This window comes from Oratosquilla oratoria, chromosome 23, assembly GCF_046742065.1.
Source record: "Oratosquilla oratoria isolate Oo_2021 chromosome 23, ASM4674206v1, whole genome shotgun sequence".
Lineage (NCBI taxonomy): Eukaryota > Metazoa > Arthropoda > Malacostraca > Stomatopoda > Squillidae > Oratosquilla > Oratosquilla oratoria.
Genome location: NC_134799.1, coordinates 4,028,887 through 4,047,165, shown reverse-complemented (window position 1 = coordinate 4,047,165; position 18,279 = coordinate 4,028,887). Strand labels below are relative to the sequence as shown.

Here is an 18,279-nt window from a genome sequence, read left to right as displayed (position 1 = left end):
AAGGTTTCTTCCCACAGAGATCTATGGGAGGACTCGAGGACTGTTGCCACCTACTGTAGGGTGCAAGTTTCTGCCAGTGAAGCTCAAGGCCACAGTTATTATATCACAAGAGCTTATCACATCTTCAAGACTCACATTTTATTAATAATAATCTACATGTGATTATCATAAAATCAAAACGTATATCAGTATTATATATGAAGGAGCCAAGAAGCTTGTGAGCACTATGAAAGTGTTATCAACTGTATCTACTATGGAAGCCTCACCTTGACAAACTTAGATGCTTGTTCAGGCCAATCCACAAGTAAGTTTGATGCTACCTCCGAGCCAGTTTTTTCAACATATTCATTCAAGATTGACTCAACAAGATTAAGATCTTCTGTTTTCTCAAGAGGCAGTAATTCCACCATCTGCTGATTACATTTCCTGGTTGTAAAAGAAAAGAAGTGGTGAATAAATAACTACATATAGTCTGTGTGTACGCAATATTTTACTGTGCATTTTTATCGCTACTACTAATCCTAACCTCAGCTTACGTCATAGTATGAAGTTATTTGTATTTTCTGCATAATCGTACTTCTAAAGGCCAAATGAACTTGTTGACCTTAGACCTGAATCTGATCTTCCAGTGGTACTTATAAATGCAGATAATTCCCAGTCTCTACTGCTTACAGTACAACTACTGATAAACCACTATGAAAGATTTAAGAAAACGCAAGTGTTCTGATACAGGAACCTTCATTTTCTTAATCTAAGCTCTATGGTGCCTGATCTAAGTCAGAAGAGGTAGATGAATAGCTTTAAGGTTTGCAAAATTCCTTTTTTTTTAGCATATTAAATTACTGTGTCAAATACAAGGTTGATTAACTATTGCATGCTTATAAATATGGATATTCTAATTACCGGTACTTTTGTTTTTCAAAGTAGCAAAATGGAAATAGATATGGAATCAATTAATCAATCCACTGCCTCTGATATCTCTTGCAGAAGGCCTGTGGCCTCCAGGAAACCAGCACCAGCCTCAGGGTGGGACCATAAGTAACTTAAAGAAGAGATATTGTGTTCTTGTCAGGGAATTGTTAGTGAGGGGCATAGTAGTAGTTGGTGTTCTATGTGGTGACTGCATTATGGACAGCTTGAATCTGTAGCTAGGCCTAATCCAAGTCGGTACTACTTTAATGATGGATGGTGTCCTAAGTAAAGGTGTGATAGTGTGGTTCTTGTCTGTTGAGTTTTTTTTTTTTTCTGTGGGACTTATATCTGGGGATTGTTGTTGGAGTATTGAATTTGTTGGTCTTTCTTGAAGGGTTTGCTTAGTTATCTGATTGTGAGATAAGACAGACAAGATAGGAAATAAGAATAAGAATGCATCATGAAAAGAATATATATATATATATATATATATATATATATATATATATATATATCACTTAGACAAAATGTAGCACATTTGTAAATAACAATTAAAAGAACCCACAATCAGAATAAAAGGAAACTTAGAAGAAAGTATAACTTCTATATTTCGGCTAATAGCTAGAGCCCTCTTCAGGAAAGTACAGATTACAAGAATTTGCAGACATGAGTACAACTGAGATGTGAGTAGAAGGGGAACACGCAGAACTAAAACAGGAAAATCCATCACGCAGGGGTGAGGGGATGTGTGGGTGGAGGTGTGAGGTCAGGAGGGAAGCGGGCTGGGAGCAGGGGCAGGAGGGTGATAAATCTTAACCAAGCGGCTGTGTATATATATATATATATATATATATATATATATATATATATATATATATATATATATATGTGTGTGTGTGTGTGTGTGTGTGTGTGTGTGTGTGTGCAGAAGAAAGAAAAGCTAGACATCCTGAGTTAAATATCTCCCCGATGAAAAGAACAATCTAAGGGTGGTACCGTGGCGCGGGGCTATTCAGGACGATTTTGTGAGTTTTTGTAACGTCTTACCACTGAGCACTTGGGGATCATGTTTAGGCTCATTTTGTAGGTCTTTGTAGGCCTAAGAGCTATATCATGGTGTGCATGAAAAAAAAATCAGCGGCTATCCATTCTTTAAAAAAACAAAATAATAAAGAGCGTCCTGAATTACCCCGTCGTCCGGGGGTATCTGGGACGCTTATAAGAATACCTGTTACAATTTATTTCATTGTATTCACACATGTTAAAACTTGAATGTGTCATATAGTAGAATTATGCTGGTCGATCAGGAAGTGCTTCAATTATATTATGACTTCACGTGAATGGTGTTATACCATTTTGGCACCTATTCTACACTAAAAAAACACCACCGAAATGTCGTTTCAGCGCGTCCGACATGACGTCATGTTTCAGCGCGTCTGACATGACGTCACGTCGTTGCAAAGGAATTGAAGTAGTTATATTCTGGCTAAAGACAGACAATTTTATTCACCTATTTAACACATCCTTTCAATAAATTAAATATTTAAAAAGGCATTTATTCAACGCTAAAGCATGGGTAATGTATTAGTTAAATAGAAAACATAGTTTGGCAACTTTTGGCAACTGTCCTGTGTTACCCCAGGTTGCGTAAATGACCGTCATTTTGTTTTCCGTGGAGCAATTTATTTTTTCATATGGGATGTTGTCAGGTAAATTGTCTATTTAATGATGCATAATATGTAATGATAAGCTGCATATTTTTTCTATACAGATCTTAGCAGTAACGTCTTCGAAAACATGGTAAAAAAATCGTGTTCAAAAGAACCGTTTTCATTTTTTGTTGGTCTTCATGTATAGCAAAAATTTTGAAATTTACTTCCTATATTTTAGATTTGGAAAAATCGAAGAACCTTAGCCGCTATAAACATTTAAAGCGCTGTCACAAATTTGTCCCGAATTACCCCGGCTGTCCAGAATCAATAACCCCCGCGCTATGGTAATGACAACATTGTCATTTGTAAGACAGGGTCATGCATAAACTGTGGTAGAAGACAGATCCTAAATGTGAAAAAAAAAATCTTTCCACATTAGGTGGTATTCCTTTTAACCTCGATACGAGTCAAATATTCATGCGCACATCAGGCTGCCTGATGAACGATGATGCATCACAATATGTGCATTACAAAACATAAAGTTACTGTTGTTATACTTTTTCTCTTTCACCCTGATTAAATATAACATCACAGAAGGCATGATCAAGCCTGTTCACAGCATATGGGGGTAACTCAGCTACAACAAAATAAATATAATCGGAAAGCAGAGAGTGGCATTCTCGTATATCCCACTAGTGGCTCATGTTGACGTCATCGCATTCGCGATGTTAATCTGTCCTCTACTCCCAGTTATTTTCTTCATTTCGATGACATCCCTGATGCAAGGAAGCTGAACCTACTTTGAGTAACCCATTTCATAATTGGTGGCTGGGACCAATGATAAGCAGCTACAATTGGTGGTCCTCTAAAATGGTTGTCATAGTATCCTATCACTGCTCCACATCTTCAAAACTTTTAAACTAGCTCACCATCAACTGGAGGTGCAGCCCTAAGGGCCTGACAATCTCCTCCAACTTTTCACATAACAAAAGCTGACAACTGACACCAGGTTCCCTCATCCTACTACTATAATTAGGTGGTGACGCAGAAACTATCCCATACTAATACAACATATACAACAGTCCAATAATCTTCAAGAGAGATCTATAGGAAGATATGTGTGGGAAGGGAGTTCTAGAAACCATCTATCTGGGATTTTTCTGATACACTAATTTCCATTTCTATCACTATTTCTCGGAGCAGGAAATCGATGTTATTACAGCCTAATAGAATTGTTTAAAAATAGGTCAATATCAAGAACAACAAAACTGAGACTGTACAACTCAATAGTGAGACCAGTCACATTGTACGGCTGCGAAACATGGGCCCTTACGAAAGCTGGAGAAGAAGTTTGAAATTCTTTAAAATAAGATTTTACGGAGAATTTTAGGACCAGTGTATGGCAACCAAAGGCAAGAATGGAGAATAAGACATAACTGGTAAAATCGAGAACAAACAAAACAACCCCATATTAAAAATGTAAAAAGATTAAAAAGCTTGAAATGGGCTCAAGAGTGGAGTGCGTGGAAGACGACCACTTGGACGACCTAGAAAAGACTGGAGGAGATGCGTTGAAGAAGATATGCAGGTATGCATAATAGAACCAAGGGAATGGAAGGAGGTGGTACAGGACAGAAGGTGGCACAAGACGGCGAGACGCTTCGAAAACGGTTATGGATCACCAAGTGGTCCGAATACCAACGAAGCAAGAGTAAAAGAGTAATCACTATCTCTCATCATTAGCACCTAATAGTTGTTGTCTGTTATTTCTAGAAAATCTAACCAGCTTGCCCTATAGATAGCGTGATTTCTCCCACCATGATGGTATGATGTATTCTCTCCAAGGTAGCTTTGTATTGTGTATCTATAATACTGGGCCACTTGGTGTGTATGTATTGTTTTTGGATCACGTGCTGGGATCGTGATCGACATCTATTTCCTTCCCGGAAGAGAGCTCAGAGCTCGTATGACGGATGTATGGGTAATGCTGTGACCTTACACACACACACACCCAACTCCCAGCCCACGAAAGTTGGAGTAACGACTCGAAGCACAGCGATACTGAAATTATTTCAGCCCTGGGCAGGATTCGAACCCAGACCTCCGTTGTGACAGTCGGGGACTCTACCAACCGCGCCACCGAGGCGTGTCACATGCTTCATAAGGATAGAGAGGAAACAGATCGAAAGTCACACAAGAGACTTAACAAGAGGCAAGGAAATTTGTTAAGTACTCCAGGGGTGAATCAAATCATACTTACAGAGGGAAGATATTATTGGGGTCCAGAACATAGGCGATTCCTCCTGACATGCCAGCAGCAAAGTTTCTTCCTGTTGGGCCTAAAATAATCACTTTACCACCAGTCATGTACTCGCACCCGTGGTCTCCAACACCCTGTATAAAGAGTCAAAAGATGTGATTATTATTACTTTACAACAATAACAAGATGATTATTGATGATGATGATAATTGGTGATGATGATTATAACTGATGATGATAATGATTGATGACGGCACCAATTGTCGCATTAAGTGTTACTAACTGGAAAATCCCACCACCACAATGGCTGGCAACAATCCTCAAGCCTTTCTGTAAATCATTTTGAGAAGAAAGTTTATGGCCAGAAATTTAATTCATATATTATTTTCGTTTATTTACATTTTTCTATAAGATTCTATACGTGAGATTGCATAGTTATTGTGGTTACAACTGTCACTCCACCCCTCCATGACATCATGAAGACGTATTCGTATGTAGGAATAGACTAGGGACCTTAAATTTAGGTGGAGAAAATTCCCACCCTCTAGTTCAGGATTCTATTAGGGGAATATTTTTTTTATTGTTTTATGATACATAAATGTTGCATCACGAAATGAAGTAGTGGAACCTTGAATTGAATTACGAAGTGATAGTCGGCGTTTTGTCTGATGCATGGGAACAAGCCAGTCAATCTCATTTTTCAAGACCTATTTGAAAGATGGGAAAATTACTGGGCCAAGCAACTGCGATTGTACTTGTAAAAGCTAAACTTAAGCCTAGAGGGTCTCAAAACGATAAAAAAAACTCAAAGACAGGGTAAACGACAATGACAAATATGGAAAGCTGAACTGGCAAATAAACCCTCCTTCTCGCACTACAGGAAACGTAAAAAAAAAGAAGAAGAAATTTATGGAAATAACACTCTGGCATTCTATTCTGCGCCATGACAAACACCCTGAAACTAAATTGAAGAAACTGACACACCAACCAAGACGCGGTCGGAGCGAACAAAACTTCGAGCATTTCACAATAGTGCGACGAGCGACCATCGATCAGAGCTCTAAACAAACTGCTCCAATAACCTTACCAGGAAAACAAAGACGAGATCCTCAAGAAACTATTACTGTTCAATGCTAAAGCAGAAAACTTGGAAGCGAATCGCCAAACAATATATAACCTCTGGAAATACAGAGCAACCAAAGTCCGAAAATGAACGAAACGAAACCCAACACGGACTAGGGGTGCCATAGCCACCGCATTCACCCCATCCCCACCCCCTCATCACTAACACTCTTCGCAGAAATAGTTGTGTCCCACCAACAACAGGTATGTTCCAGTGTTTTCAATGAAATATGTATTGAAATATGTGTAAGTGAAATAATGATACATAATGATAATAATTAGAAAATTAACATTCAAGCGTGCGAGTCTAAATCGTTGTGCCCCTCTCACAACAGATGGGACAGGGATAATTACCCTACATACAAACGAAGCGAAACCCAAAACGGACTAGGGGTGCCGAAGCCAAGACTACTACTACTATGCAGTTAAAATCATTGTGCCCCTCTCATGACAGGTATGTCCAGTATTTACAATGAAATACGTACAAGTGAAATGATAATATATAATGATAATAATTAGAAAATTAACATTCAAACGTGCGAGTCTAAATCGTTGTGCCCCTTTCATTACAGCTGGGATAGGGATAGCTTGTAGCTGCCCTACATACATAGGATGTCATAACCGAACAAACATGGGCTTGTAAAGCATGTGATCGAAAGAATCTCTTAATGTAAATGTGAAATTTGTAAGGTATGATTGTGACCAGGAGTGTCTTCTCCCAAAGAAAACTTATTTGGTTAAATTAGACGAAATTCTGTTAGGTTATCAGGGGTGAAGTAAATATTTTTGGTGGAGGTGGTCAAACGGTTAGCAAATTGCACAAACATTTTCATTCACGCCATTAGCGCCTCCAATCTGGTCAATACTACCTCAGTTGTCATATATTGAAATTCTGTGTACCTAGAATTATTAATCCAGGGAAAGGTTTTCTAATTCATATATAATTGTTAAATTCAGTGTAAATTAGATAAGAATTTTAAAGGAAGAGAAGAACATTCTTTATTGTGTTGAAGTGTTATATATCTTCCACCACACCTGTATTTGATAATATAACTAAATTTCGTACCTACAAACAAGAAGTAATGCCATCAAAGACGGAATAAATCCTAGTCAATTATCAAATAAAATTATAGAAATTGTGGATGAGATTGAGGGGGAGTGTGAAGCGTCAGTGTTCATAGTTATAGAATCACACACAGGAAATTAATCAAAAATGTTAGATCAATTTGAAGGGAAATTTTTCTTGGAAGGAGGAAGGGCTGGTGCTACAAGTGAACAGAATGTAAGTTGGGAATTAGGAGAGGTAAGAAATGCATCGAGAAATCGAATCCAAACATACATACAGAACCCCCAACATGCACCTATAACTCCAACAAGGGAGGATAGACCAAGGGCACTCATTCAACCAAGAGACATTCCCATACTAACATTGGAACAGTTACAGGGACTTGAAGCCACAGCTAGGTTACAAATATTCAATGAGTTAGTGGAACAATGTAGTGAAGATGACCAGGAGAGGGTTATAATCGCAAAGAGTAGGGTCAGCCCTGAAATAGCCATTTTCATACACAATTGCCAAAGAAAGAAAGATATCCACTCATGGAAATCATTTCAAACAGTATTACAGGCAGAATTTGTTATTGAAATAAGCCGTGATCATGCATGGCAGGAATTAGAGAGCATGAGATATGACTGGATTGAATCACCACAGGCATTTGTCCTAAAATTTAAATGCCAATATGCAGCAGTCGAGACACGCTTCCCTTTAGAAAGACTACCAAACAGAGATAATACCATCAAAAGAAAGTTATGGATGGGATTACCAACTGAATCAAAAGAAAGAAGAGAAGGTTTTCTAATAGATAAGTATCCACTTTGCAAATTCCTGAATATGTTAGAGAATGAGAGGGAATTTCTGATGATGCAGCACAATTCACCAGTAAGCATGTAACATACGAGGGAAAAGAAAGACAGCCATACACAAGATGGGACCACAGGAATACATCATGGTACAGAAAATAGTGAGGTGAAGAAACTCAAGGATAGGATCCGTAAGCTAGAGCTTCAATTAGAACAGAAGAGGAAGAGTGTGCTGGAAGTAGATCAAGGTTGTCTCAGATACTGTCAGTTCTGCCAGACAAGTACTTGTTAGGTAAGAGGTCATTGGAGAAAACTACCATGTAAACATTGTTTTGACTGTGGGAGACTAGGTTAGGAAGGGAGACCCAAAATGTCCTGTTAAAAAGGAGAGCCTATACCACACCGTCCCAAAGAAATCAACTACTAAGAAATCGACACCGGTGATAACCACAGGAGTAGGAGGTCAACATATAGGAGCGTGAGTAGATACAGGGAGTAGCTACACTCTAATATCAGAAAAAGCATCGAAGTGGATCAAAGGAAAATTCAGCCACTGTAGGAATCCACCGAGATTACAGGAAGTCAGAGGTAATCCACTTAGGATAGTAGGAATGATAAGGACTAGGATTAATGTAGGAAATACAAAGGAGATTATGCAATGGATTCCCAGTGCCAGAATCGTAGCTAGAGGCTGATGTACTAATAGGTTGCGGCGTCTTGAACCAAGTACATTATCATTGGAATGCCAGGAAGAAAACTTTGTTGGGGAAAAGCATCATACCCATTCAAGACAATCAGAAGAACTCTAAACACCACTTATAAGTTAGTTCAATCACTGCAGTATTTCTAGAACCATACCAAACTAAATTCATGGCAACCCCAGTGAGAGAGGAACCCAGCATGAGTCTCATAGTATATACCTAAGCTAATTATAGCTATAATAGCCACCCATACTTAGTAGATGTAAACAAAGAAGGCTCAATATATATACCATTAGTTAACAACTTGAAGAAGGTGCAGAAGTATCAAAAAGGAATTATCATGGGCTCGTATGAGATAACTGGGAACACCTTACGAGCATGGAACAGAAGGAACTGACCAAATTAATCCTATGATATGAACAACTATTTATATTGGGAAACAATGAGTTAGGACTAATCAAAGGCCCACCAGCTCATATACAAGTTAGTGATCCTCAACCCAGTAGAGCACCTGTGAACAGTTATCCTGAGCAGGTGAAAACTCTCATCTCTGAGGTGCTGTCAGATATGGAACAAAGGGAATTATTGAGAAGTCGACTGCAGCATTATCTCCAGTAGTTTTAGTGAGCAAATCAGAAGGTAGAAAAAGGATATGTTTGGACTGACACATGAACATCCAACTAGTGGTTGATGTCTCCTCCTTACCTAGATTAGACGAGTTAGTGGAACAAGCGAGTGGCCATGAATACTATGTAACTCTAGATATAAAGGATACATACTTCCAAATTATGTTAGATAAAGAAAGTAGAGACCTCACCACCTTTAGTGATGGTATATCCTTGTATAGATTTAGAAGGTTACTGTTCGGACTGAATTGTGCACCAGCCATATTTTCAAGGCACATGACAGATGTGTTGAAACCCTTACTGCGGAAAGGATGGGCTAGGAATTATCTGGATGACCTCATTCTATGGGTGCCCACTCTTGGAGAACTAGTGAAACAACTAGAACTATTCTCATTATTGGAACATAATGGAATTAAGTTTAACTCAAGTAAATATCTTTTTGGATTAAAAGAGGTCACATTCCTGGGACATGTAATATTGGTGAAAGGTAGTAGACCATTGCCGAAAAATGTAGATGTAATCCTTAAGATGAAATCATCAAAGAATGACGGCGAAATATTGGAATGTGGCAAATCGCAAACGGGGTGAGCAGAAATTTGGAAGTTGGATCATTAGTGTGGATCCGGAAGGAAACCACCCTACCGGGTACCTGTTGCATGTTGAGTCCGAAATGGGAAGGACCTTATAAAGTGGTAGAAGTATTAGTGGGACATAGTACACTTGTCTTGCAAAATCCCTTTAGGGGGAAGAGGAAGAGAAGAGCTGCTGCTCAGGTGAAACCATACCTTGGTTCCGAGGAGTGGTTAGTGGAACCGGTTGAGAGTTCCAACCAGGTCTGGAAGTGGAAATACTTCCACCGAGAATGCACTGCCCACCAAGACGACTCATTGAGGAGTGCTGAACACTTGGAACAGCTCTTATCCATTTGTGCCTTACTAAGTTATAAGATGTGATGAGGTGAACAGGAAATCACTTTGGTGAAGCAATGTAGTGCTCTTCTAGTGCCAGTAAAAGGAAAAGTGATGATTCTCATTATACCAGTTAATCTGAAGGTGCTCTATGTGTTCCTATATATACCACATTAGAGTTAAGGCTTACATGTAACCAACATATCTTTTTTATGCATGTGTAATATGATGTATTACGATTAAGGATATATATATATATACAAGTATGTGTATATTGTAAAGGAAATTTTTTAGCAACAGACAGGTGAACGAACTTAGCATCAACTTAAGGGAGGATAAAGAAGTTCATGTCAAGAACTCATTTGGAGTAGTATTGAAAAATAGGGAAATTCTTTAGTTCGGGTTGAGGTTGTGAACCCAATTCAGTTCACAATTACCTGTTTGACAGGGGTGTAGGACTTCAGGACTTGGTGGATAATCACTAATTGCTCACAGGTTAGCCCACAGAAGGGGGTTAGTGTGCCACTCATTGGGGCGAATCGGCAAGAGTCATAGCTTAGCTCGATCACAGCAGCTGTACATGTCCAGTCAAGTGTATGAGGACTCCAGCCAATATGAAGACTGGTAGAGAACCCAGGGAGGTATCCACAGTATATCTCTGTACCCAAGGGCCACAAACCCAGGGAGGTATCCACAGTATATCTGTGTACCTCAGGGTCACCTGTGATTTGCACATCTATGAGTGTGCTGGTTTAGGAGTACCTCATGAACCAAATAAAAAATTATTCATTCTCTAAGAATGATAGGATGGAGTTACTGTGGGGTTTGATAAACTCAGAATCCTTCACATGTTGTTGCAGGAATTTTTCTTCCAGGGGAGCATAGGGCCATGTAAGGCCAGAAATTTAATTGAAATATAATTTTTGTTTGTATTTTTCTAGAAGATTCTATAAGCGAGATTGCGTAGGCATTGTGGGTACAACTCTCACTCCACCCCTCCATGACGTCATGAGGATGTATTTGTAAAAAGGAATAGACTAGGAACAAATTTAGGTGGAGAAAAATTCCCACCCTCCAGTTCAAGATTCCATTAGAGGAAAATTTTTGGGATTTTATGATACATATATGCGTCACGAAATGAAGTAGCAGAAGTTTGAATTACAAAGAGATAGTTGGTGTTTTATCTAAAGATGTGAACATGTTTGTGGGCCTTGTTGTGGAAATGCACAATTGTGGGCAGTCAAAATAATTGTGACCCTCTCATAACAGATATGTTCCAGTGTTTTCAGTGAAATACGTGAATAAGTGAAATGAAATTCATAAAATAATTAGAAGATTAACATTCAAATGTGCGAGTCTAAATCATTGTGCCCCTCTCATAACAATGTGATAGGGATGGCTACCCTACATACATAAATGGACAAACATGGGGTTATAGAGCATATGATTGAAAGAATTTCTCATGGTAAATGATGTGAAATTTGTAAAGTAGGATTGTGACCGGGAGTGTCCTCTCCCAAAGGAAAATTATTTGGTTAGATTAGGTGAATTAGGTTGGGTTATCAGGGGTGAAGTAAATATTTACCAAGGTGGAGGTGGCTGGACAGTTAGCAGATGTATTACCCAAATATATTTATTCAACTCATGAGGCCTCTAATCTGTTCAATACTTAATCCCCTTTCACTACCTCAGTTGTCATATATTGAAATTCTGTGTACCTAGAATTATTAATCCAGGGAAAGGTTTTATAATTCATCTATAATTGTTAAGTTCAGTGTAAATTAGATAAGAATCTCAAAAGAAGAGAAGAATATTTTTATATTGTGTTGAAATGTTATATAACTGTCCCCATACCTGTATTTGATATGAATATCATAAGTAAATTTTGTACCATGTTTATTTAGTAATTGACAAAAGTCAAATGGTTAAATGTATATCATAGATCAGTAAATCATCTGATTTTAGTTTGCAGTTTTTCCTTTAATTTACCTAACCTGGATTCTGCAAATATAAGTAACCCATAAATGGATTTGAAATCATGTGTTCAATCATGAATGTTTATATATATATATATATATATATATATATCCAAAAGTGTTCAGGATGGTGGCAGAGATTAGAAAAACATCTTGTGATTGGTAATCAAAATTTATCCAAATTAAAGTAGGATTTCCCAATCAACATTGTATGGATAATATATATATATATATATATATATATATATATATATATATATATATATATATATATATATATATATATATATATATATATATATATATATATATGACTAATTGTTATCTTAGTCAGGGATACTTGAGATTGGACATGATTCCATGATGGCATACTGTACATCTCACCCATCCATTCATTAATTACACAAAAGTAGATACTAAATCATTTCCGGGCATTACATTTTTAGTGTCAATGGTGGCACTACATATTTTGGTATAGCAGTAGTAGAATTAATGCTCACTCATTATTTAATCGATATTAGATGCCACAATTTTGGCACTACAGTTTGGACTATGTTGGGTTAGTGTGGGACCATTTCATGTCATCTCTCCATATGTAAAATGGTAGAAGAAATATATCTGAAGTTCATAGAAAGATTGTGGGATCACTTATGAGACCATGTGTCTGCCCTTTGGGGCTGCACCTTCAGATGGAGGCAAGGGAGTGGATAGGTTTTGAAAATGGGCAACAGTTCAATTATCTGCTGTCCATCTTGTAGGACCACCACAATCGGGTACCCATCATTGATCCAGCATTACCTATGGTGCTTCATATATATACTAGAATCCTCCAGCCTTCCCACCCCTTACACTATACCACACATACACAGCCAACTGAACACAACAAAAACGACCCCAGCAACAATTTACTCAGGCATTTACAACAATCTGTCCCATGTACTCCACAGTACATCCAACCTAAATCGGTGCATATGAAATGGCTAGATATTCTATTACACATGCCAGTGTAACACTCACCTCAACAACTGCCACTGCACCAGAGTTACGAACACAAAAACGTTCTGCAGCAACACCCCTGAAGAAAGCTTTGCCCGAGGTGGCACCATAAAGACACACATTGCCAACTATGATGTTATCTTCAGATTTAAATTCAGCAGGCAGATTTTTCTGGGGGAATATAACCACCTCACCGCCTGATAAACACTGAAAGTTTGAACAAAATTTAATTAATACAAGAATATCTTTTGTTAATATCACAGCTATGCATAATAAATTTTGTGTGCAGAAATGAATGAAAGAGAGAAATAGAAAAATGTCAATAACCAGAGAGAGGATGGGAGAAAAAGAGACAGAGGTAGATGCTAAGATAAAGGCAGAGAGAGAAAAAGAAAGAGAAAGAAAATGGAAGACTGCTTGAGTAAAAGTTTAACAGGTTTGATACGCACAATCATTCAATTCTGAAACCAAAGAGATTGCCAAAATGTTCCCCTTTTCAAATGACAGTATTTAATCCACTTATCTTTCATGATTCTCATATTATTTTGTTATTATGCTCATGAAGGACACTGGTCTGTAGATCAGTGCTTTCTCCTTACTTTATCTACGAGTTGGTACAATCTTAACTTTTATCTAATCCTAGAACACTATTCCTTCTTTAAAAGAACAGATTATGAATCTTGTCTACCAGCTGCTCAGTACATTCCTTAGGTATCCAATCCAAGATCCCATCTGGGCCTGGAGTTTTTCTCGCTTTCAATTTTTCCAATAATTTGTGTACCATTTCCAGCTAGTTTCATTCAACCAGACACTGCAGTATTAAAAAATAACATTAAATGAAAACGCAATGTTAACTCTGATCATTATTTCAGTCAATGTTGATGCTTTTTCAATTAACTTTCTATCCACTATTAGCTTAGAGATTCTTTTCCTGCATCTCAATTTACCAATGACAAAAATGTATTTCAATTTAAGTTTACCTTTGCTTTTATAAGTTTCCTTTTTAAAGTCCCTCTTCCCATCTATGAAGTCTTGTTTAATTGTTTCAAGCCTGTTTGTGTTTTTCCTCAGTCCTTTTTTTTGTTTTTTTTTACTTCCTCTCATCCTTTCTCCATTTATCCATGGCTTTTTTTTTTAGCTGTCTTACATTTTTTATTAAACCAGTCTTTTAATCAAGTCTTCTTTCTATCAACCCTTGACACATATTAATTCACACCTAGACATACACAGGCATATGCATGTGTATGTCTGTTACATGCAGATACAATATTTGAAACATACCTTGCCAACATAGTCATTAGCATCTCCTTCCAGGGTGACAGTAATACCATTAGCAAGGAAGGCACAGAAGCTTTGTCCTGCCGATCCTTTTAGGTTGATGCAGATGCTATTATCAGGTAATCCTTCCTCGCCCAGTTTCCTTTACGAGAAGACAACAGGTACATTTTAGAATGTTTTGGTCTTATATGAGAAAAACAGCTAATTATTCAAAATTTTCATTAAACACATATGCAAATACAATTGTTTGTACTTACAGAGCTACATGGTAAGATAATGTTGATCCAAAGGCTCTGCATTCATTGTTGATTATTTCATCAATTGTGACATTTGTAGCATTTCCCTCTAATACATCTGATGACATCTTGATAACTTTTTCATCCAAGCGTTTCTCCAAGTCAAAGTCCTTAGAACACACATGACAAAATATATAACAATCATGATACACACCTGATTAAAAAAATATAAAAAAAAAAACACATTTTCCCTCTCCTAATGGGGTTGCTGAATCAAAGCACATACCTTTATCATATGTGGCTGTAACCCATTTAACTATACCCCTCCCATCTCAGCACCTCTTAAGATAAAAGGTCATCCTCGCCTCCCCTCGATTAATCTATTGTTCTCTTTTTATTCACCTTTAACATATTAACATACCTGTCCAACTGAGCCACCTTTGATGTTTACACCAGGCCGCATGTGAAGAGCATTCTTCAGGATAGCAGAAAAATCAAGGAGTTTAGCTTTATCCGTAACATTTTCACGTGGCTTCAGTAAATCTGTGCGCCCTACAAGGTCCTGGAATTTTCTAACTCCCACAGATGCCATGTGCTGACGCACCTACAAAAATAAAAATAAAATTTTTATAAACAAAATTACAAGAATGCAGCTTTCCTGTATACTATACAATACTACAGATAGATAAATTAAGTAAATACCTGCTCATTCAATATGCATCACAAACTCCAGTAATACCCCAACATGCATCGCTAATTGGTTCCAAAAGCTATGATGAAACCTAATTTTTGACATATTGGATGTAATGTAATTAAACAAGTTGTGAAATGTTTGAGCTATTATTAGACATTAAAGGACAATAGATAAGCATACATATTTCTAAAGAGCAATGAATACAATTCATAAAATAGTTTTAAATAAATACAATTTATTTTGCCTCCTTTTATTGTGGTGTAGGTGACACTTCTGAGTGATGCAAGATTACATCTAATGATATACAATGAACTTAATTTTGCTTACAAAAAGTAGTGTAAAATTGGATCTGATAAGGCTAAAATCATTTATGGTGGGGTATTACCATATATACTGCACATGCAAACACATACATGCACTTGCATGCACCATACATACACACACGATAGGAGGACAGAAGAACAGGAATTTTTTGGTGTGTTGTCAATCAGGTGAAGACATGGATTCTTAAAAAAAAAAAGAAAAAAAAAGGAAGGCACTATTGCAAAGGAAATATTACAAGGAAACTTAGTGTAGCATATATTAGTGCTGATGATTTACCATTGGTTAGGTTGGAGACGATTGACTACTTAAGGATAAACGAGTCTGATATTTTGTGTCTAGTAGAGACAAAACTCCCAAAATATGTTGACCTACAGTTGAGGAACAATAGATACAGAGAAGATAAATTGGTTGGAGGGGTAATGATTGTGGTGAGAAGTGACACAGGTGGAAGAAGCAAATCTGAGTAAAGGCAAGGCTGAAGCAGTTCATCTAAAGATTAGTACTAAAGGGCAGAATAAAAGACTTCATGGTGGCATGTATCCCCCAAAAGACAAGAGCTTGGAATGAAGCTTAAGATCAAGAAATGTTATTGGATACAGCTCTTTTCCTAAAGAAAAATATTGAACAAACTAACATTATAGTCTTTATTGAAGATTTTAATTACAGTGAGGTCAACTGGGTGGAATGGGGTGCAAGCAGCAAAGTAGATTCCTGGGGAAATACCCTGTTAATTATAGCAATGGAGAACACAGTGACCCAATGGGTAAAGGAAGTGACCCAGGGAAGAGGAGATGACCTTCTCACAAGATTATATCTGTTACTACATAAAGAGCCAGATATCATCAGCTCATTAAACTACCATTGCCCCATAGGAAAAAGTGATTATGTAACTATTAAATTTCAGCTAGAGGATGAAGAAATAGAACCAATAAACCACACAGGTAAGGGAGACTCAATTTTAGGAAAGCAGATTATTTAAGAGTTGAAAAAATTCTTTGTAGAAGCAAACTGGGAGGAATTCGTGAATACCATGGGAATAAGGAGGCGAGGCAATGGGAAATCTTTCTTGACATTTACAACTGGGGAGTGAACAAACATATGCCAAGAACTACATGAAGGGAGAAGCACATGCACAACACACACACACACACACACACATATATATATATATATATATATATATATATATATATATATATATATATATATATATATATATATATATATGTTTATCAAATAAATTGATTCCTACCTCTTCTGCCAACAAGAATAAGTAGTTGACAACATGCTCAGGTTTACCCTCAAACTTTTTTCTGAGTTCAGGATCTTGTGTTGCCACACCCACTGGGCAAGTGTTAAGGTGGCACTTGCGCATCATTGTGCATCCCATGACAATTAAAGGTGCCGTACTAAAACCAAACTCGTCAGCACCGAGCATGGCTGCTACTACCACATCAAACCCTGAAAGAAAAGCACACAATGTGTTCCATGTTGTTATACAAGTTCTTCCCAATCCAAGTTCATTCCTTCTCTTTGCTAATAATCAGTGTTTAATCTCACCACATCGAATCTGTCCATCTGCCTGAAGTACAACTCTAGACCGAAGATTATTAAGTACAAGTGTCTGGTGGGTTTCTGAAATTCCAAGTTCCCAGGGAAGACCAGCACTCTTAATTCCAGTCCAGCTGCTAGCTCCAGTCCCACCATCGTGACCCGAGATGGTAATGTGCTCAGCCTTGCCCTGAAAGAATGTCAGACTGGTAATTAGGTCAGTTTTCCTACTTTCTACATTTTAACTGCTTTTTCCATCCTGTCATACAATATCCTTTGTCCTTAGATCTGCCACATTGCCACATCACTTCTAATCACATGGTTATAAGCATATACAGTACCTTATATCAGAAGATCCAACAATAAAAGGAAGACTTTATTATAATCACCTTGGCCACCCCTGAAGCTACAACGCCAACACCAACTTCAGAAACCAGCTTTACAGAGATCCTGGCTGAGGGATTGGAGCACTTTAGGTCATAAATAAGTTCTGCTAAATCCTCAATGCTGTAGATATCGTGGTGAGGTGGTGGAGATATCAGACCCACACCAGGAACAGAGTGGCGTGTCTTTGCAATTTCTTCAGAGACCTGTAGATGCAAGAAATATAAATTTCTTAATTACTTTTATTCAGTGACATACAGACCCTCAGAAGGCCACTGCCCTAATATTCTTAAAAATGAAGTATGCAATGTTGTATAGGTTGTGTGTTGATTTCATAAAAATGGAACTACTTGCTGAAAGCAAAGTATTAGCAACACGTCTTTTATTATAATTTTCAAATTTTGACTAAAGGGCAATCTTTTTTATGAAGAAAATGGGCAGGGACTCAAACACCTCAGGCTGTGCATGTGGCTGTCTTTATTATGAAGTTTGATTGTGGTGCTTCTTAATACTAAAAAGGGAGTAACACTGGTTACCTGCATGAAGTGGTGTTGCTCATCTTTCAAAAGCAGTCAACATTATATTGTCTTAATGATGGATGGTGTTCTGAGCATGTGTGTGCTAATGTGGTTCTTGTTTGGTGTGGAAGGATTGTCTCTGTGTGACCTGTATCTGGGAGTGGCTGTTGGAGTATTGAATTTAGTGGTCTTTCTCGAGGGGCTTGTTTAGTTATTTGGGTGTGAATGTGTATTTGTGTGAATGTTTTGTGTGGTTTGGGTGGTAGGTTGTGGTGCAACTA

General features: G+C 37.6%; 1 protein-coding gene and 1 long non-coding RNA gene across 2 annotated transcripts in view; one reads left to right on the top strand and one right to left on the bottom strand.

Moving 5' to 3' along the window:
- Window positions 1–18,279, bottom strand: part of LOC143037891 (uncharacterized) — a 166,111-nt gene that overhangs the window by 13,246 nt on the left and 134,586 nt on the right. Inside the window, exons 22-30 of the mRNA XM_076206526.1 lie at window positions 17,486–17,686; window positions 17,106–17,286; window positions 16,798–17,006; window positions 14,949–15,131; window positions 14,549–14,697; window positions 14,295–14,433; window positions 13,035–13,220; window positions 4,825–4,958; window positions 267–426 (exon numbers count right to left, since the gene is read on the bottom strand). Coding sequence (XP_076062641.1) covers window positions 267–426; window positions 4,825–4,958; window positions 13,035–13,220; window positions 14,295–14,433; window positions 14,549–14,697; window positions 14,949–15,131; window positions 16,798–17,006; window positions 17,106–17,286; window positions 17,486–17,686 — 1,542 coding nt within the window. The remainder of the gene's footprint in view (window positions 1–266; window positions 427–4,824; window positions 4,959–13,034; window positions 13,221–14,294; window positions 14,434–14,548; window positions 14,698–14,948; window positions 15,132–16,797; window positions 17,007–17,105; window positions 17,287–17,485; window positions 17,687–18,279) is intronic.
- Window positions 4,976–9,912, top strand: LOC143037896 (uncharacterized). The gene is made up of 3 exons (XR_012967532.1): window positions 4,976–6,150; window positions 6,282–6,400; window positions 6,519–9,912. It is a non-coding gene; the product is annotated as an uncharacterized LOC143037896 (long non-coding RNA).